The sequence below is a fragment of the Schistocerca serialis genome, chromosome 1, assembly GCF_023864345.2.
Source record: "Schistocerca serialis cubense isolate TAMUIC-IGC-003099 chromosome 1, iqSchSeri2.2, whole genome shotgun sequence".
Taxonomy (NCBI): domain Eukaryota; kingdom Metazoa; phylum Arthropoda; class Insecta; order Orthoptera; family Acrididae; genus Schistocerca; species Schistocerca serialis.
In genome coordinates this window covers 1032684879-1032707351 of record NC_064638.1, presented here as the reverse complement: position 1 = coordinate 1032707351, position 22473 = coordinate 1032684879, and the positions used below count along the sequence as shown (strand labels likewise).

The 22473-nt window shown below is 43.9% G+C and overlaps 1 protein-coding gene across 1 annotated transcript in view; it reads right to left on the bottom strand.

Moving 5' to 3' along the window:
- The window catches only part of LOC126458793 (probable E3 ubiquitin-protein ligase HECTD2), a 344272-nt gene that overhangs the window by 140930 nt on the left and 180869 nt on the right, over nucleotides 1-22473 (bottom strand). Inside the window, exon 4 of the mRNA XM_050095818.1 lies at nucleotides 13218-13307. Coding sequence (XP_049951775.1) covers nucleotides 13218-13307 — 90 coding nt within the window. The remainder of the gene's footprint in view (nucleotides 1-13217; nucleotides 13308-22473) is intronic.

Sequence of the window (22473 nt, the reverse complement as noted above, 5' to 3'; positions counted from 1 at the left end):
TTCAGTCACTAAATTAACTTTCAATTTTCCGGTTTTATTAATTCTTTTGCTAAATTAAGTCAGAGTGTAGCGAAATTTATTACTTCTCACAAGCATTCAGTTTTCACACAACATGTGTCAACCTTCAGTTGCCACGCTTTTAGTGCTAATTATATGTGCAGTAATCTTTCATTTTCAGTTATTATAGTAGTTGTCCATAGGACTGGCGACAGTAATTTTCCACAAATCTCAAATATCTAATTAACGCCAATTAATTGTTAACGTAACGACCGCACATTTCCTTTCTTTATTAATTTGACCCTTTTCTCCAAATTAATTTCCACCAATTTCATTTGCATTTTTCCTTTCATTTAGCTGTAACCCTTTCCTCCTTCTTTACCGACAAATTAACTTCGGTGACGATTGCTTTTCCCAAATTTCCATTAGGTGCACGCGGTTTGATTTTTCACTGTCATTAAGGTCGATAAGTGAGGGGGGAGGTTACAAGCTTAATTGTTCATTATTTTAATGTCAGGAGTAAGTTCTTCCAGATTAAATAAAGTGCCTTAAAAGTCGCACATCTGCATATCACACTGCCTAGAGATGATTGCATCATTTCGGTTTCGATTAACTGTAAGCAAATCAGACACTGCTGCGTCAAACCCAAATTTTCGCGGAAAATATAACAAGACATTTTTACAGTGTTTTGTACGTCAAATTCGGGGGTCATCGAATTCAGTATTGATATTTCAGGTGAGATTCTTTTTAGGTGTGATCTCTACAGAGCGTCCAGCAACCTCGGCGGCTCTTTTTCTTGTACCGTCATAAAGTAATCCGGTAAACCGATTTTTACCATAACTTTGGACTCAGAATCGACCGCATTGTGCGTTTTTCTTTTTGCTATTTTTTCAGTTTTCATAATATTGTCATTCTACACACGAAGAAATGGTTTTCAACACTAATGGTTCACTCATCTCCATTCCAACATAGAAACTCCCAATTTTCTGTTCGAAGATGCTAAGAACGAGGTCCTCATTAGTATACAGGGTGTGGCGCCCCAGTCGCTCGCAGGGCGGTCTACACCTGTACGTCACGTGGTGGGGGATCTGAGCTAACAATAGAACCGGTTCGCAGTCGCGTCGGAGCTCTGGTGCAGTGAGGGTCGAGCTTCGCATATTACGTTGTTTGTGTGCCCGTGACACTTGTGAAAACGCTGAAGATGGATCGCTCGATAGAACAGCGGTATGCAATCAAATTTTGCTTTCGCTTGGGCAAAACTGCTTCGGAAACTTTTGCTATGATTACGGAGGCCTACAAAGAAGACTCCCTATCAAGAGCTCAGGTGTTCCGGTGGTTTAATGAATTTAAAACACGGGAGGGAATCCGTTGAAGACATGGAACGATCTGGACGCCCTTCAACCAGTCGTGTGGATGAAACGGTGGCCAAAGTGAAAGAACTCCTGGACTCCGACCGTCGTTTAAGCCTCAAAATGATCGCCGATGAGGTCTCCGTGAATAAATTTACGGTCCACCAAAATGTTACGCAAGATTTGATGATGAGGAAAGTTTGCGCAAAATTGGTTCCCCGAGTGCTCACCGCCGAACAAAAGCAACAACGAGTAGACGTTTGCCGTGTGATGTTGAATGATTTGGAAAATAATCCACACTTTTTAGGCAACGTAGTAACAGGCGACGAATCGTGGACATTCCACTACGACCCAGAGACGAAAGCCCAGAGCTCGGAGTGGCACACACCGGCATCCCCGCGGCCGAAGAAAGCAAGAATGTCAAAGTCCCGCATCAAGACAATGCTGATTGTGTTTTTCGACAAGCGGGGGTTAATTCACAAAGAGTTTGTCCCTCAGGGGAAGACTGTCAATGCCGAATTCTACAAAGAAGTCCTTCAGCGATTGCACAGAGCCGTCAAACGGAAGCGACAGGACCTTGCTCAACGCTGGCGTCTCCACCACGACAACGCTTCGGCGCACACAGCGTTCCTCGTGACCTCCTACTTGACCCGAATTGGAGTTGAAGTTTTGCCACAGCCACCATACAGCCCTGACTTGAGTCCTCCTGATTTCTTCCTATTTCCGAAGGTCAAAAGATTCCTGAAGGGTCATCGTTTCGACGATATTCTGAACATCCAACGTGCTGTCACGAAGGCACTAACTGGGATAACTCAAACGGACTACAGTGGGGCCTATGAAGCTTGGAAAACGCGCTGGAAACGTTGTGTCGACGCCCAAGGCGAGTACTTTGAAGAATATTAACGTTTTGTACAAATTGGATCAATAAATTTGTTTTTCTAGACTGAGTCTCATTACTTATCTACCACACCCTGTATACCATAGAAATTCTGTGTGTATATGTAAAATAGATCATCAATGTTACAGATGAAATGAAACATGTGGTGCAGTAAGGTGTCACGTCATCAGTCCTGCATGGTTTGTTTACACATCAGGCTAAAGTCTTATAATAAAACTGCGCTTTTAGTCTTGAATATGGCGCCTCATCCCTAGGTGAGAGCGAAGTAGTGGCCTGAGAAGCGCCCCACCAATTTATTCTGATTTCCTGATGTTATCACCATGTAGATCGGCTTTTCATCGTCAGTGAATTAATTATTTCTCTGTTCATTGCAGAATGGATGTTACCTTGTATTGTCAGCGATAATATAACCATGGAGCACGTACCCTTGATTTTGTCAGTATGTAGGACGATGTGATGCGTATTATTCTCATTAAGTCACAGACTTCTATAACTCATCGTCCGAACCTGCTAAGGAGAACGATTTCCTAAAGCAGATGAATAATCAGAACTTCGGTTCGTTCGAGGACCTCAAGAGAAGAGGTTTTAACAACTACACAAAGTACAGGATACAAAGCGGCGATGAAATATTTTGGGAATGTCTCTTTAGAAGTAGGAAGTACCTCAGTAGATGCTAAATGAGACTCCATTTCAGATTACGTGAGGCTATTTAGACACACGAAAAGTGCAAATTTCAACAACCTTCGCGAGCAATGCTTGTCATACATGCATCTGATCAAACGCGTCCGCCATCTATTAGTGGACGTTGATATGGGCTGTGTCCGCCCTTCACGGCATGAACTCTGCTGGAAACGCTTTTAATGAGGTGTCAGAATGTCTGTGGACGAATGGCAGCCCATCCTTCCTCAAGAGCCGAGATCAGAGAAGGTAGTGATGTTGGATGGTAGGGTCTAGAGAGCGGTCGGTGCTCTAACTCATCCCAAAGGTGCTCTATGTAGGAAGGACTCTGGACAGGCCAGTCCACTTGCCACAAACCATTGACTCAAAGATGCTGCTTAGTTAAAGTACGTAGCCATGCTGATACAGTCATCAACCCCGCACAGGTCCTCTACTGTAAGTACTACACAACGCTGTAAAATGTGTTAACATCCCTCCTCACGTAGGGTTTTCTTAAGGGCTATAAGGAGCCCACACACTGACGATAAAAGACACCTTTGTGACATGACACCACCTCCTTCCGTACTGCACTGTTGGCGCTGCACGTGACGGCAGGCAGCGTTCTCCAGGTGTTCGTGAAAACCAGACCCTTCCATCGTAGTGCCACAGGGTACGAGTATAGTGTGTTTCGTCTCTCCAAATTATTCGTTGCCAGTTATCCACCATCCAGCAGCTTCGCTCTTTACACCAACTCAAGCGTCGCTTAACACTGACTACAGAAACGCGTGACTTATGAGATGCTGCTCGACCACTGTACGCCATGGAACTCCGTACGTACAGTCGCTGTGTTATCTGGACTGCTAGTAGTACGCTGGAAGTCACGAGTGATTCCTTCCTCTGATTCCATGCGATTTTTACAACCACCGTCGGCAGTGCTCGACAGTCCGTGCCCGTGAGTACATGGGGTCTGCCTGGTCCTACTGTAACTGCGGTTGCTCCTTCGTGTTTCCACTTCACGATCAAATCACTGTCAGTCGACTTGGGTAGCTTTGTAAGGGTTGAAATGTCCCTGATGGATCTGTTACTCAGGCGACGGTCAATGGCATTCGATGACAGTGAGCATTCCTGACTGACCCATGCTGTTACTACATCTACGGTCGACACAACACTAATAACTCTTTTGTACTCTCTAACATCTCGTGACATCTAGTGGTACTTTCAGCGTTATATAACAGACTTTTTATTAGATAGTGTACTGTTAATCGCAACTGATATGAATACCAGCGCTATGCAGATTTCTTTCAGCCTAATTATTCACCTGTTACTGAGCACTTCATTTCCCCATATTTCTACAGATGGTGAGACCGATACTTCACAAACCACCTTACGATGTGAGGCAGTGGGTACTTCTGTTAGCATTATTTTTTCTCCGTAATACACTACTGGCCATTAAAATTGCTACACCAAGAAGAAATGCAGGTGACAAACGGGTATTTATTGGACAAATACATTATACTAGAACTGACAAGTGATTACATTTTCACGCAATTTGGGTGCATAGATCCTGAGAAATCAGTGCCCAGACCAACCACCTCTGGCCGTAATAACGGCCTTGATACGTCTGGGCATTGAGTCAAACAGAGCTTGGATGGCGTGTACAGATACAGCTGCCCATGCAGCTTCAACACGATACCACAGTTCATCAAGAGTAGTGACTGGCGTATTGTGACGAGCCAGTTGCTCGGCCACCATTGACCAGGCGTTTTCAATTGGTGAGAGATCTGGAGAACTTGCTGTCCAGGGCAGCAGTCGAACATTTTCTGTATCCAAAGGCCCGTACAGGACCTGCAGCATGCGGTCGAGCATTATCCTGCTGAAATGTAGGGTTTCACAGGGATCGAAAAAGGGTAGAACCACGGGTCGTAACACATCTGAAATGTAACGTCCACTGTTCAGAGTGCCGTCAATGCGAACAAGAGGTGACCAAGAGGTGTAACCAATAGCACCCCATACCATCACGCCGGGTGATACGCCAGTATGGTGATGACGAATACACGCTTCCAATGTGCGTTCACCGCTATGTCGCCAAACAGGGATGCGACCATCATGATGCTGTAAACAGAACCTGGATTCATCCGAAAAAATGACGTTTTGCCATTCGTGCACCCAGGTTCGTCGTTGAGTACACCATCGCAGGCGCTCCTACCTGTGATGCAGCGTCAAGGGTCACCGCAGCCATGGTCTCCGAGCTGATAGTCTATGCTGCTGCAAACGTCGTCGAACTGTTCGTGCAGATGTTTGTTGTCTTGCAAACGCCCCCATCTGTTGACTCAGCGATCGAGACGTGGCTGCACGATCCGTTACAGCCATTCGGATAAGATGCCTGTCATCTCGACTGCTAGTGATTCGAGGCCGTTGGGATCCAGCACGGCGTTTCGTATTACCCTCCTGAACCCACCGATTCCATATTCTGCTAACAGTCATTGGATCTCGACCAACGCGAGCAGCAATGTAGCGATACGATAAACCGCAATCGCTATAGGCTACAATCCGACCTTTATCAAAGTCGGAAACGTGATGGTACTCATTTCTCCTCCTCACACGAGGCATCAAAACAACCTTTCACCAGGCAACGCCGGTCAAGTGCTGTTTGTGTATGAGAAATCGGTTGGAAACTTTCCTCATGTCAGCACGTTGTAGGTGTCGCCACCGGCGCCAACCTTGTGTGAATGCTCTGAAAAGCTAATAATTTACACATCACAGCATCTTCTTCCTGTCGGTTAAATTTCGCGTCTGTAGCACGTCATCTTCGTGGTGTAGGAATTTTAATGGCCAGTAGCGTATTATTCATTACTCAAGAACCGATCGAAAGACTGTGATAAGCAACTTCTTTCGTAGATGAATTTCATTTGGGTAAAATTCATCCAGTGACTCTTAATCTGTCATCTACTTTTCCTATAATATTTTATGTGGGACTGTAGATCGCTATGGGCGGTTATTCATACTCTGGCGTAGTTACTTTTTCCAGTGACTTATCGCCTGTAGTGTAATCGAACAGTGGTGTCAGTCAGTCTTCTTACTGGTTTGTTGGAGCCCACCATAAATTCCTCTCCTGTGCCAGCCTCTTCATCTCAGAGTAGCACTTGGAACCTACCTTCTCAATTATTTGCTGGATGTATTCCAGTTTGTGTCTTCCTCCACAGTCTCTACCCTCTACAGCTCCCTCTACTACTATGGAAGTTATTCCCTGACGTCTTAAGTGCGAAAGGCTACATCCCTGTCTTATACCGTTTTTAATCCTAGCACTTTGTTCTTGGTCTTCCACTCCTATTATTCTCTCTTGGTTCTTGTTCATGTTGTATATTACTCGTCTCTCCTTATATCTTAACCCTATTTTCCTCAGAATTTCGAACATCTTGCACCACTGATAAGAGGAACACTGATTAGAAGAAGGGACAGTATGAGAGGGCATCTCGTCCTATCATCCTATCCCTCCTTCTCTTCAGTGTTTTCCACATATTCCTTTCCTCTCCACTTCTGCGCAGAACCTACTCATTCCTTACCTTATCAGTCCGTCTAATTTTTAACATTCGTCTGCAGCACTACATATCAAATTCTTTGATTCTCTTCCGTTCTGGTTTTCTCACAGTCCAGATTTCACTACCCTGCAATAGTATGCTTCAAACGTACATTCTCAGAGATTCCTTCTTCAAATTCTGGCCTATGTTTGATACTAGTAAACTTCTCCTGGCCAGGAATGTCCTTTATGACAGCGCTAGTCTGCTTTTGATGTCCTCCTTGCTCAATCCATCATGGGTTATTTTGCTTCCTAGGCAGCAGAGTTCATAACTACATCTACATCTACATCATTACTCTGAAATTCACATTTAAGTGCTTGGCAGAGGGTTCATAGAACCACAATCATACTATCTCCCTACCATTCCACTCCCGAACAGCGCGCGGGAAAAACGAACACCTAAACCTTTCTGTTCGAGCTCTGATTTCTCTTATTTTATTTTGATGATCATTCCTACCTATGTAGGTTGGGCTCAACAAAATATTTTCGCATTCGGAAGAGAAGTTGGTGACTGAAATTTCGTAAATAGATCTCGCCGCGACGAAAAATGTCTTTGCTTTAATGACTTCCATCCCAACTCGCGTATCATATCTGCCACACTCTCTCCCCTAGTACGTGATAATACAAAACGAGCTGTTCTTTTTTGCACCCTTTCGATGTCCTCCGTCAATCCCACCTGGTAAGGATCCCACACCGCGCAGCAATATTCTAACAGAGGACGATGGAGTGTAGTGTAAGCTGTCTCTTTAGTGGACTTGTTGCATCTTCTAAGTGTCCTGCCAATGAAACGCAACCTTTGGCTCGCCTTCCCCACAATATTACCTATGTGGTCTTTCCAACTGAAGTTGTTCGTAATTTCAACACCCAGGTACTTAGTTGAATTGACGCCTTGAGAATTGTACTATTTATCGAGTAATCGAATCTACTTTCTTATCAACCATTAAGATGTTAACATTCTCATTGTCCTCATTTCCGCTACTTCTCATTACTTTCGCCTTTTTTGGATTTACTCCATTACCCTGTTCATTCCCCTCAGCGGATACTATGATTCTTCTCCTCTTTCATTGACGATAGCAATGTCGTCAGTGAATCTTATCATTGATATCCTTTTACCTTGAATTTTAATCCAACTCTTGAACCCTGGGTGTTGTGTGATGTCCTTAGGTTAGTTAGGTTTAAGTAGTTCTAAGTTCTAGGGGACTGATGACCATAGATGTTAAGATCCATAGTGCTCAGAGCCACTTTGAACCTCTCTTGAACCTTTCTTCTTTTTTCATCATTGCTTCTTCGATGTATACATTGAACAGTAGGGACAAAAGACTGCATTGCTGTCTTACAGTAGGGGAGAAAGACTGCAACCCTGCCTTACACCCCTTTTAACCGACGCACTTCGTTCTTGGTCCTCCACTCTTATTATTCCCTCTTGACTCTTGAACATGGTGTATATTAACGGTCTCTCCCTATAGTTTATCCCTATTTTTCTCAAAATTTCAGACATTTTGCACAATTTTACGTTGTCGAATGCTTTTTCCAGCTTGACAAATCCTGTAAACGTGTCCTGATTTTTCTTTAGTCTTGCTTCCATTATCAACTGGAACGTCAGAACTGCGTTTCTGGCGCCTTTACCTTTCCTAAAGCCAAACTGATCGTTTTCTAATACATCTTTAATTTTTCTTCAATTTTCTTTACCATTCTTCTGCCTATTATTCTTGTGAGCAACATGGATTCATGAGCTTTTAAGCTGACTGTGCTATAATTCTCGCACTTCTCAGCTCTTGCAGTCTTTGTGTTGATGATATCTTCCCGAAAGTCAGGTGGTATACCGCCAGACACATAGATTCTACACACCAACGTGAATATTCGTTTTGTTGTCAATTATACCCAATGATTTGAGAAATTATCTGTCCCTTTTATCTATCCCTATGCCTTACTTAATGTTAAGTCTTCCAAAAGTTTTTTAAATTCTGGTTGTAATACTGGATCTCCTATCTCTTTTATTTCGTCTCCTGTTTCTTGTTCTGCCACACCAGGCAAAGTTTTCCCCCCAGGAAGGTAATGCCAGTCTCAGACTTTAACGGGGGGGGGGGGGGCAGGAATACGACGAGTGGGGGAGGGGGGGGGAGGGGCGCTCCCTCTCCAAACCGAGGCAGCTGAGAAGGAGCCAATTCGCGAGCAGGAGGGACACTGGGGATGACATCTTCGCCATTCACCGTACCATGGACGGAAAGTGTCGTATCGTCTAGAGGTGCAGTGTACAAAATCGATTGGGGCAGTTGGGGCAGAAGAAGGCACATCCAAATTCTCACCCTCACCATCGTGAGTGCTACGTCACTTGTTTTTCGTTGTTACAAGGTCTGTGCTGGGGGCAATAGTATTCTGATCCTGTCACGGAGGTAAAGGCGGAAATTCATTCACACGATTATCAGAACTGCCTTTTCGGTCATTATGATCCGAAGCAGAAGTAGGCGCGATTTCGGGAGTGGAAGCAACAAGATCAGCAACTGTTATTTTGCGACGCTGCACTGACGACATCTTTAATAGAAATACCCTCCACTGGCAATTAGACGGAACGTGTTGAGTCTCACTACATATCAAGCAAGTTCCCCCTTGACCAGTATACATGACACGAACGCGGTAACCACACCCTCGTAAATGTGATGGAATGTTGCGTTTGATATGCATTTCCACGGAACGAATTCCAGTAAAACACTGTAATCTGTGTTGAGTAGACCCACGTTCAAGACGGATGTTTCTCACATTACCATAAGGAGTCAATATGTCCTTTAGAAAGTTGTGATCTACCGCCGGCGAGAGTTTGAACACTCGAACATTGGTTTACTCAATATCAGCATCTGCGAGTGACACCAAACTAACGGAATTATCGCGATGCTAGAACAGCACTTTAGAACCGTGTCGATACAGTAATCTTTCAGCGTGACAGGGTATCCATAAATTTCAATAAAACACGTACTCGTCTGCGTCAAAATGAGCAGTGTGGACCTGATCAGAGTTCACATGAATTCTATAGGCAAGCCAATCGTGAATGTCTAGAGACCTGGGCTGCACGTGTCGCGTTGTTTTGTCGTAAGTAAAGCTCACAGTAGCTTTTCGTCGAATACACGTGGAAACCATGGCAGTCATAGCGGTGCGGCCGACGCTGCTGCAAGTAGACGAACACAAACAAACAGTAAGGCGGAGCGGAGGAGGCGCTGTGACTCACTGGAAAAACAGAACAACACTAACGAGGATACCTTCACACAACTGACGCTGCCGCAAGTGAGACAAACAAGAAACTTGCTGCTCGGAGCTCGAAGCGGAACTATCGCTTAACTTCCCCTAGGTCACGGGTGCAGATCTCATCGACCATTAATGCGTAAATTTAATTACTTTCAGGATCAACTGACAGTCCCCGTTCGAGGTAACTTTCAGAAAGACATGCAGAACAGTCCGATACGAATCCCATTCTCTGACAACAGTTTTAGTTGCATGATTTTTCCACTCTTTAGCTGGAAAGTTGAAGTGTCCCCCTATTACAATAGCATGATCAGGAGACTTGCACATTTTATTCTCCAACTTGTTTCTGAAGCGCTCCATAGCCGCTGACGCTGATGACCTATGAAGGCATACATTTACCATGTTTGAGCCACTTTTGATGCTTAACTTCATACCAGTCATTTCACAATCGGAATCCGTAATAACCTCACTGTACAGGGTGGTCCATTGATAGTGACCAGGCCAAATATCTCACGAAATAAGCGTCAAACGAAAAAACTACAATGAACGAAACTTGTCTAGCTTGAAGGGGGAAACCAGATGGCGCTGTGGTTGGCCTAGCGCTGCCATAGGTCAAACGGATATCAACTGCGTTTTTTTAAACAGGAACCCTCATTTTTTATTACATATTCGAGTAGTACCTAAAGAAATATGAATGTTTTAGTTGGACCAATTTTTTCGCTTTGTGATAGATGGCGCTGTAATAGTCACAAATGTATAAGTAAGTGGTATCACGTAACATTCCGTCCGTGCAGACAGTATTTGCTTCGTGATACATCACCCGTGTTAAAATGGACCGTTTACCAATTGCGGAAAAGGTCGATATCGTGTTGGTGTATGGCTATTGTGATCAAAATGCCCAACGGGCGTGTGCTATGTATGCTGCTCGGTATCCTGGACGACATCATCCAAGTGTCCGGACCGTTCGCCGGATGGTTACGTTATTTAAGGAAACAGGAAGTGTTCAGCCACATGTGAAACGTCAACCACGACCTGCAACAAATGATGATGCCCAAGTAGGTGTTTTAGCTGCTGTCGCGGCTAATTCGCACATCAGTAGCAGACAAATTGCGCGAGAATCGGGTATCTCAAAAACGTCGGTGTTGAGAATGCTACATCAACATCGATTGCACCCGTACCATATTTCTATGCACCAGGAACTGCATGGCAACGACTTTGAACGTTGTGTACAGTTCTGCCACTGGGCACAAGAGAAATTATGGGACGATGACAGATTTTTTGCACGCGTTCTATTTAGCGACGAAGCGTCATTCACCAACAGCGGTGACGTAAACCGGCATAATATGCACTATTGGGCAACGGAAAATCCGCGATGGGTGCGACAAGTGGAACACCAGCGACCTTGGCGGATTAATGTATGGTGCGGCATTATGCGAGGAACGATAATTGGCCCCCATTTTATCGATGGCAATCTAAATTGTGCAATGTATGCTGATTTCCTACGTAATGTTCTACCGATGTTACTACAAGATGTTTCACTGCACGACAGAATGGCGATGTACTTCCAACATGATGGATGTCCGGCACATAGCTCGCGTGCGGTTGAAGCGGTATTCAATAGCATATTTCATGACAGGTGGATTGGTCGTCGAAGCACCCGGATTTCTTTCTGTGGGGAAAGTTGAAGGATATTTGCTATCATGATCCACCGACAGCGCCTGACAACATGCGTCAGCCCATTGTCAATGCATGTGCGAACATTATGGAAGGCGAACTACTCGCTGTTGAGAGGAATGTCGTTACACGTATTGGCAAATGCATTGAGGTTGACGGACATAATTTTGAGTATTTATTGCATTAATGTGGTATTTACAGGTAATCACGCTGTAACAGCATGCATTATCAGAAATGATAATTTCACAAAGGTACATGTATCACACTGGAACAACGGAAATAAAATGTTCAAACGTACCTACGTTCTGTGTTTTAATTTAAAAAACCTACCTGTTACCAACTGTTAGTCTACAATTATGAGTCATATGTTTGTGACTACTACAGCGCCATCTATCAAAGTGAAAAAAGTGGTCCAACTAAAACATTCATATTTCTTTAGGTATTACACGAATATGTAATAAATAGTGGGGTTCCTATTTAAAAAACGCAGTTGATATCCATTTAATCTATTTCAGCGCCTTCTAGGGGGCCAACCATAGCGCCATCTGGTTTCCCCCTTTAAGCTAGACAAGTTTCGTTCATTGTAGTTTTTTCGTTTGACGCTTATTTCGTGATATATTTGACCCGGTCTCGATGAATGGACCCCCCTGTATACTATATCGTTTTCAAGCAGCATGCGAGAGAGGTTTTGGGATTTAGATCGGCTAAGCCCTTCGACATTAAACAGTAACCCATAATTAGGCTCATAAACAACATGTTATCCAAGAGATACTTCCAAGTCGTCCTCGGCGATCGATTAAGCAGACAGGAGAAACTTAATAATGGTCTGTCGATTAAGCAGACAGGAGAAACTTAATAATGGGCTTCCCCAGGGTTAAGTTTTGGCATCAGTTCTATTCAACTTATTTACGTTTGATCTCCCTGAAACAGAGTCGAAGAAATTCATTTACACGGATGATTTGGATTCGGCCACTCAACAGAGAGGTCTTGAAGCTGAGGTAGAGATACTATCTGCACATCTAAGTAAAGTGCATAAACACTTCAAAAAGTGGAGATTAACACCAGATTCAAGGAAGACCGAAGCTATCTGCTTCCATCTTAACAACAGAATGGCCAATACAAAGCCACATGTTACCTTTAGTTGTCACGTCCTGCACCAACAAGACTTCCCATAACATATAGTAGTAACTTTTGATAGAAGCTTATCACATAAGAAACAGATAGAAAACACCGTAGCACAGCTGGTGTCGCGCAATAACAACATGTAGAAGCTAAGTGGTTACTCAGGGATCACAAGAGATACAACTCTTCGTTAGGGATCGTCTACTCTGCTGCCGAATACTTTGCTCCTGTATGACTTCATAGTTTGCATGTGGGAAAAATTCAAGTTCAGCTAAATGCAGCTACGAGTGTATCACAGCTACTCCTCCCCACCGGTTTGCCGTATCTAAGGTACACTGCGGTCCCATACCTTCGAAGACAGAATTCCCTTCCCAAGGGGTGCCTGGACTTAGAATGAGCCGATTAAAATCCTGGCAGTCACCTAGGATATTGGCAGAATCACTGCCAGCAGAAAGTGATCAGAAACATGGAATGATGCTAAATTTTTTGGAAATGTTGTCAGCGATCTTTACAATTAAAATTTAAAGAATAAAAACAGTCTTGATCGCAACTTTTTATTTTTATTGGAGTGTCCGGTTTCGATTCTATTTAAGAACCATCTTCAGACTACAGAACGGTGGGTGGACTCCGTGGAGCAAGTTGTGCCGACTCTCGACGCTGGAATAACTGCAGTTACAATTTCCACGGAATACACAATGGTTGGACTCACCATATCTTTGAGGGCGTCGTGCACGGTGTAGACGAAGTCCATCTTCAGACCAGGGTCCTCGGGCTTCGCCCCATCCTCGTCGCGGTCCACCTGCAGCAACAGGAATTACATTTTGCAGACATCTTAGTTTCCTCTCTCATGCATAAAATATAGTAGAATCGGGAAAGACTAGAAACTATAGGAGAGCACATGGAAATTCACTGAAATAAGCGACTTTGACAAAGGGCAGAGTGTTATAGCCCACCGGCTGGGAACAACCATTACGTAAACAGCGAAGATGTTCGTCTGTTTGCCTGCTACAGTCGTGAGCATCTGTGCGAAGTTATCAAAGAACGATGAAATCAAAAGTAAGAGACAAAGTGCTCGGTGTCCACGCCTCACCAAAGAACGTGGACGTGGAAGGCTTGATTTCTCTGTAAAGCAGGATTGGTGGCGATCTGTCGAAGATCAGACGACAGAGTACAATCCTGGTACAGGCGTAAGTGTTTCGGAGCATACCGATCAGCTCACATTGTTTGACATGGGTTTATGTAGGAGATGACACCCAACGTCTTCATCAGTTATGACTGCAGTGTGAATGGGATTGTCGAGATTGGTCCATAGATCAATGTAAACATGTCACCTGGTCGGATGAATGAATTTTATTGTTTCTTATATCACCAACTCGATGGTCGTGTCTGGCTACGCCGTCGTCCTCAGATGATACACCGTGCAACGAAACACGCACCGTGCCACGTACAAATGCTGATGGGGCAATAATTGACATGGACAACTTTCATTTGTGCACCGATGGGACCTGTGGTAGTAACCGAAGGTACCAGGCGACTGGTCTATGTGATCATTATTACCGACCATATGCATCCCTTCTACCCTCAGACTTCAAGAAGAATATAATAATTCCAATCCCAAAGAAAGCAGTCGTTGACAGATGTGAAAATTACCGAACTATCAGTTTAATAAGCCACGGCTGCAAAATACTAACACGAATTCTTTACAGACGAATGGAAAAACTGGTAGAAGCTGACCTTGGAAAGATCAGTTTGGATTCCGTAGAAATGTCGGAACACGTGAGGCAATACTGACCCTACGACTTATCTTAGAAAATAGATTAAGGAAAGGCAAAGCTACGTTTCTAGCATTTGTAGACTTAGAGAAAGCTTTTGACAATGTTGACTGTAATACTCTCTTTCAAATTCTGAAGATGGCAGGGGTAAAATACAGCGAGTGAAAGGCTATTTACAATTTGTACAGAAACTGTATGGTAGTTATAAGAGTCGAGGGGCATGAAAGGGAAGCAGTGGTTGGGAAGGGAGTGAGACAGGGTTGTAGCCTCTCCCCGATGTTATTCAATCTGTATACTGAGCAGGCAGTAAAGGAAACAAAAGAAAAATTCGGAATAGGAATTAAAATCCATGGAGAAGAAATAAAAACTTTGAGGTTCGCCGATGGCATTGTAATTCTGTCAGAGACAGCAAAAGACCTGGAAGAGCAGTTGAACGGAATGGACAGTGTCTTGGAAGGAGTATATAAGATGAACATCAACAAAAGCAAAACGAGTATAATGGAATGTAGTCGAATTAAATCGGGTGATGCTACGGGTATTAGATTAGGAAATGAGACGCTTAAAGTAGTAAATGAGTTTTGCTATTTGGGGAGCAAAATAACTGATGATGGTCGAAGTAGAGAGGATATAAAATGTAGACTGGCAATGGCAAGGAAAGCGTTTCTGAAGATGAGAAATTTGTTAATATCGAGTATAGATTTAAGAATCAGGAAGTCGTTTCTGAAAGTATTTGTTTGGAGTATAGGCATATATGGAAGTGAAACGTGGACGATAAATAGTTGAGACAAGAAGAGAATAGAAGCTTTCGAAATGTGGTGCTACAGAAGTATGCTGAAGATTAGATGGGTAGATCACATAACTAATGTGGAGGTATTGAATAGGATTAGGGAGAGGAGGAGTTTGTGGCACAAGTTGACTAGAAGAAGAGATCGGTTGGTAGGACATATTCTGAGGCATCAAGGGATCACCAACTTAGTATGGGAGGGCAGCGAGGAGGGTAAAAATCGTAGAGGGAGACCAAGAGTTGGATACACTAAACAGATTCAGAAGGATGTAGGTTGCAGTAGGTACTGGGAGATGAAGAAGCTTGCACAGGATAGAGTAGCATGGAGAGCTGCATCAAACTAGTCTCTGGATTGAAGACCACAACAACAACAACAACAACAATGGGTGATAGTGAACCAAATCGTTGGATTGTGGCACATGTCATATCACTGATTTGCGGTCTGGCATTGTCAAGTTGAAGGGGCTGGTGCTCCACGTGTAGACGAACTCTCTGAAAGTGAAACTCCATTACAGCACGCTGTTACTCACTAACCGATATCGTTATGTTGGACACCACCATGCTACTCCTTACATTCCGGAGCCCTCAAGAGGCAGAGGGTTGCAACGTGCTGCAGCGAAACGGGGAAGTCGACCGAGTAGTATGTATCAGATGTAATACGTATAATACTGAGAACAGAATCAGCACGCCATCGTAGTGAGTTCCAAACCTCTCCGCAGTGTCGCATGAAGTGATCGCATGCGAAAATACTGATGGGGACCGCCAGCCGGATGAGGACGTTAAGCTCGACGTCTCTTTGGTGCTATTCGAGAGGAATAGGCTATGTGTGGGCATCAGATTTCATCCTCTCATCATCATACGACGCAAACAGGAGGGATTCGAAAGAGGAAAAATTCCCACCACTAAGCGGGATTGAACTCATGACCCCCATGTCCGGCGTTTGGCGCTGTATCCCCTGAACACCTAATGGGCAACCGGCGGCTCGCGAAACGAACCCAACCCACGTTTGGTTTCGATCCAGCCCACGGAAAAGTCCGTAGGGGAGAGCGAGGCTCTCGCATTATACTCTACTCGCACTCATTTTCGGATGTTTCATCTGATGGTCGGATGCGTATCGTGTTTGCAGCTCATCACGCAGATCAGGGAAAAATTTTGTTACTCCGCGCTTGCGCAATGTCACTTCACCGCCGCTGGAATTGAACAACAGGGAGAAACACGTTTCGAGTCTGAGCGCAAATTTAGGGCCCGTGTGCTCACTGTTACGTTACACGTATTTAGGCGAGCTAATTGACTGCCCAGAATTGCTACGAGATAAGTTGCATCTGATGTACGGCTGAGCGCTGGCACACACCCCTGGGCCGTCAGAGCGCCGCTGCCGGTCCAGAGGCAGCGACCGTTGCTGGCGAGCCCAGGTGGGAGCACAAAGGCTTGACTGGAAACGAAGAAAATCCCACTATAGGAAATTTGGACGACGCGTCGACGCTTTAGATGGTCGACTCTGCTCCCAACAATGGCGGGCTTTGAGTTACACTGAAAGATGACTTCTAACAGCTCTTTGAGAGTCCACAAGGCTTGCTAAGAAAGTAACGCACTGCGATTTTATTTCTCAGCCGAAAACAATGCTACGAATGCGAAACTTGACGCATGTATTATCTGAAGTCTCCTGAGTGAACGCGCCAAGTTTCCGTCACTTCTGACAGATAGGGTAGTTGCAGGGCAGTTTCAAAATGGCGCCTGTAGGTGGTGTACGTTACAAGCAACGTGCCGTCATTGAATTTCCTACTGCAGAAAAAGAAACTGTGGGGAATATTTACAAACACTTGTGCAAAGTATATGGAGCATCTGCTGACGACAGAAGTACAGTTAGCGGCTCAGCACGGAGGGTGAGGTCATCAGAAGGTGGTTCGGCGGAGCTCCAAGACTTGCAGCGGTCCGGGAGACCATCCGAGGCTGTCACACCTAACATGTTGCAGCGAGCTGATATTGTCATTCACCATTAAAGGGTGCCATTCGTGGAAGACATTTTTACGACGACGAGGAGGTGATTCATGCAGTGAAGCACTGGCTCCGCCACCAGGAAAAGGATTGGTACCGCCAGGGCATACACGCCCTTGATCGCGCTGGAGGAAGGCCATAGAACAGGATGGAGATTACATGGAAAAATAGGGTGTATAGATAAAACATCCTTTCGTGTGTGTGACTCTCATTATGTTCAATAAAGAATTATTGAAGAAAAATTGCGGTGCATTACTTTCTGGGCAACACTCGCATAATAATTTACAATCAAATATCAATGGCCGGCCGTTGTGGCCGAGCGGTTCTAGGTGCTTCAGTCCGGAACCGCGCTGTTGCTACGGTTATATCCATGCCTCGGGTATGGATGTGTGTGATGTCCTTAGATTAGTTAGGTTTAATTAGTTCTAAGTCTAGGGGCTGATGACCTCAGATGTTAAGTCCCATAGTGCTTAGAGCCATTTGAACCATTATTTGAAATATTAATGGAAATCTGAGTACATCGCCGATCCCAGAAAAACGAGGCGCATACATTGCCACAGCAGTAACTTCAATATCTTTGAAACAACAAAGATAAGATTTCACAGTGAATAAACATTTAAACACTGAACCTCTGAATCAACAACTTTTATAACTGCTTCAAGCGATTTCAACAAACGATATCTAAAATGATAGCATTGCACAATAACTATCATCCCTGAAAGGTAGTTATCTGTATCGATTTTATTGCTTGATTATGTAAGTCTTTTATATATTTTTTAACACGCAAATATTTGTCAGAACATCTAAATCCCCTATTCAGTCACTCGTTGACCACGATGGCACCGAAACAGAGGACGACCGAAGAAAGGCAGAAATACTGAATTCAGTGTTCCGAAACTGTTTCACTGCGGAAAATCGTAACACGGTCCCTGACTTCAGCCGTCGCACGGACGCCAAAATGGAAAATATTGAAATAAACGATATCGGAATTGAAAAACAACTGCTATCACTTAGTAGCGGAAAAGCATCCGGACCAGACGAGATACCCTTAAGATTCTACAGTGATTATGCTAAAGAACTTGCCCCATTTCTATCAGCAATTTATCGTAGATCGCTGGAAGAACGTAAAGTACCTAGCGACTGGAAGAAAGCGCAGGTCGTTCCCATTTTCAAGAAGGGTCATAAATCAGATGCGAATAATTATAGGCCTATTTCGCTTACGTCAATCTGTTGTAGAATAATGGAACATGTTTTGTGTTCTCGTATTATGACGTTCTTAGATAATACAAATCTCCTTCATCATAACCAACATGGATTCCGCAAACAGAGATCATGTGAAACTCAGCTCGCCCTATTTGCCCAAGAAATTCACAGTGCCGTAGACACTGGCGAGCAGATTGATGCCGTATTCCTGGACTTCAGGAAGGCATTTGATACGGTTCCGCACTTACGTTTAGTGAAAAAAATACGAGCTTACGGAATATCGGACCAGGTTTGTGATTGGATTCAGGATTTCCTAGAAGAAAGAACACAACATGTCATTCTTAACGGTTCAAAATCTGCAGATGTAGAGGTAATTTCGGGAGTACCGCAGGGAAGCGTGATAGGACCTTTATTGTTTACAATATACATAAATGACTTAGTTGACAACATCGGTAGCTCCGTGAGGCTATTTGCAGATGACACGGTTGTCTACAAGAAAGTAGCAACATCAGAAGACTCGTACGTACTCCAGGAGGACCTGCAGAGGATTAATGCATGGTGCGACAGCTGGCAGCTTTCCCTAAACGTAGATAAATGTAATATAATGCGCATACATAGGGGCAGAAATCCATTCCAGTACGATTATGCCATAGGTGGTAAATCATTGGAAGCGGTAACGACCGTAAAATACTTAGGAGTTACTATCCGGAGCGATCTGAAGTGGAATGATCACATAAAACAAATAGTGGGAAAAGCAGGCGCCAGGTTGAGATTCATAGGAAGAATTCTAAGAAAATGTGACTCATCGACGAAAGAAGTAGCTTACAAAACGCTTGTTCGTCCGATTCTTGAGTATTGCTCATCAGTATGGGACCCTTACCAGGTTGGATTAATAGAAGAGATAGACATGATCCAGCGAAAAGCAGCGCGATTCGTCATGGGGACATTTAGTCAGCGCGAGAGCGTTACGGAGATGCTGAACAAGCTCCAGTGGCGGACACTTCAAGAAAGGCGTTACGCAATACGGAGAGGTTTATTATCGAAATTACGAGAGAGCACATTCCGGGAAGAGATGGGCAACATATTACTACCGCCCACATATATCTCGCGTAATGATCACAACGAAAAGATCCGAGAAATTAGAGCAAATACGGAGACTTACAAGCAGTCGTTCTTCCCACGCACAATTCGTGAATGGAACAGGGAAGGGGGGATCAGATAGTGGTACAATAAGTACCCTCCGCCACACACCGTAAGGTGGCTCGCGGAGTATAGATGTAGATGTAGATGTAGATGTATCTGCCACAATTACACGGTAAATGATAACAGCATCAATATCTCTTATTGTCATGTTGTCATACTTCAATGAACAATTTACTATTTTCCAGTAACTTTATTTAAATGTTGACTGCAAGTGCTATTAAAAAACTGTGATGATTTAAAAGTGGTCAATCACGTGTAATAGCGCACAGCACAGTTAAAAAGAGAACCAAAAGACATTTCTGTCAGGAGGGCATAAATATTTGTTTAATATATAACGGCAGTCTATTATCATTTATGCTAAACGCATCTGCACAGGAATACTGGCTTATTTAGTAATGGACAAACCGTTATTTACAATTATTGTAAATTTTTTGAGTCTGATAGAATGTTTATAACATTTATTTATTTAAATGTTATTGTAAAAAAAGCCGTGCGGCTAGGGCCTCCCGTCGGGTAGACCGTTTGCCTGGTGCAAGTCTTTCGAGTTGACGCCACTTTTTTTTTTTCTTTTTAACCTCATTTTATTCACTTTCGTTCGTTGCATCTGCTCGGGGCGGTCGTCGTAAGACATCCGTTTAAGTTCGTTGTAGATCGATTTTACAGTTTTTTTAATTACAGAGGGCTGGTAACCCTCTGACCGAACACGCTGAGCTACCATGCCCGCTACACCTCGGCGACTTCCGTGTCGATGGGGATGAAATGATAATGATAAGGACAACACAACACCCTGTCCCTAAGCGGAGAAAATCTCCGACCCAGCCGGGAATCGAACTTGGCCCGTTAGGTATGACACTCCGTCGCGCTGACCAGTCAGCTACCGGGGGCGGACAATGTCATTGTAATATATTAGTTTAGTGCGGGGAAGTAGTCAAGATGGATCACATCATGTCTGTAGATCTTAGGACCGATGTATTTTTGGTAGGGACGAACTTCAGCCAGCGGAGAAAGTAGACAGTAGTGGAACACTACGGGAGTCAAGTGTACACCGGGACTTTTCGAGTGACGAACTCAGTGGAGCGACCCAGGACACTTTATATCGCGTTCTGGAAGGAGGCAGACCTGCCTATAGCAGCGAGTGTTATTCGACCGTGAAAATGTTTGATTCTGGTCGCTGAACGGATACTACAATTCTCTAACTTTTGAAGAGACTTTATATTTCGAGAAGTCTGAATGTGCTCCAGAACAGGTCTCTCATTTTTGTTGCTTGATTTACGGGACTGAGAATACTCAGAATATGAGTTTATTAAAAAAAATTCGCATGTGTTAATTTGTCAGTTATCATGTTGAGCTCTGAACTATTGCGACTTGGTGAGTCTTTCGTGTGTTGTATTGTGACTTCGTGAATCTTTCGTATATTGTGATGATGAAATGGACTTACAGTAGTTTTCGCGAGTCTTTGATGACTATTTCGTTTAGGAATTTTGCTACCATTCTCATATGGCTCTCAACGTAACTTGAGTGCATTTGAAAAGGGTATTTTCTGTCTGCATATTAAATGAATATCGTAGGACCACTTACCATTTATTTGAGATATCCTTTCTTGAATAAATGTTGTTCAACATAATTCTCTGTCATCTGCATGAATTACAGATCCTAGAAACGAACCTTGTTATTGAATTATTCTTTTAACTTTTATTTTGCATTTCTGTGTATTTTATTAACTCACAGACTATTTGACTGCAGAACCACAGCTACAAATTATTATTTGCAGCGAGTTAGATACAGGGCATGAAAGCAGACGTACGCGACTCGACCTTATGACCACATCGTTGTATTCTTTTTAAACACAGCTGTGCACAGCCCAAGTATCTAACGTACGAGTAACCACAAATAGGACGCAACTGGTTTGTTCGTACAAACTGGTGTTTGGAAGAGCAACTACACAAGCAGCAAGCGTTAGCCACTGTTGCATCACGTGTTTGGGAAACCAGCTCACTACCTTGTACGGGTGTGGGGAAAAGTATTTACGCCTCTCGATCAGTGTTGACAGCGGACATGGTATCTGTTCTTTCTTTCGAACATGTCCGAAAGAACAGATACCATCGGTGACCGTGCAGTTCTCTAGAATAAAATGGTAATGAAATCAAGACCCTAAGCTGTCGACAGACATTGATATACATCGACGGGGATAGTTGAAAATGTGTGCCCCACCCGGGACTCGAACCCGTGATCTCCTGCTTACATGGTAGACGCTCTATCCATCTGAGCCACCGAGGGTAGAGCGGATAGTGTGACTGCAGGGATTTACCCGTGCACGCTCCCCGTGAGACCCACATTCCCAACTTAATATACTTATATGGATATACTTTTATGGATATGGTGTCTGTTCTTTCGGACAAGAACAGACACCATATCCATATAAGTATATCGTTCTGGCAATACCGTCCATGAACTTCTTCTTCTGTGCGGATACACACATATTCCCCGAACTCTTACGGGACTTGGTAAGAATGTCTTCCACGAGTAATGAGTGTATTGGGGTGGGACACTACGAATGTAGTGTGTGGACATACAAGGTGAGAATGTGGGTCTCGCGGGAGGCGTGCGCGAGACAGTCCCTGCAGTTGCACTATCCTCTGTGTTCTCTGTGGCTCAGATGGATAGAACGTAAGCAGGAGATACCGGGTTCGAGTTCCGGACGAGGCACACATTTTCACTCGTCCCCGTTGATATATATCAACGGCCGTCAGCAGCTGAAGGTATTAAAATAATTCTAATTTCTTCCCAACATAATGTGCACATACTACATTTGTAGTGCCCCTGCCAATTTCACTCATTAATCGCGGTAGACAATCTTACCGAGTCCCGTAAGAGTGCGGGCAATTCGTGCACTTTTCAACGAAACACACTGCTCAGAAACAGCTTGAAGGGCAATTGCGACAAGACAAAACTAAAATATTAACTTCCAGCTTGGATAAGCAACAGCAAATGTTTACCAAATGAGGATA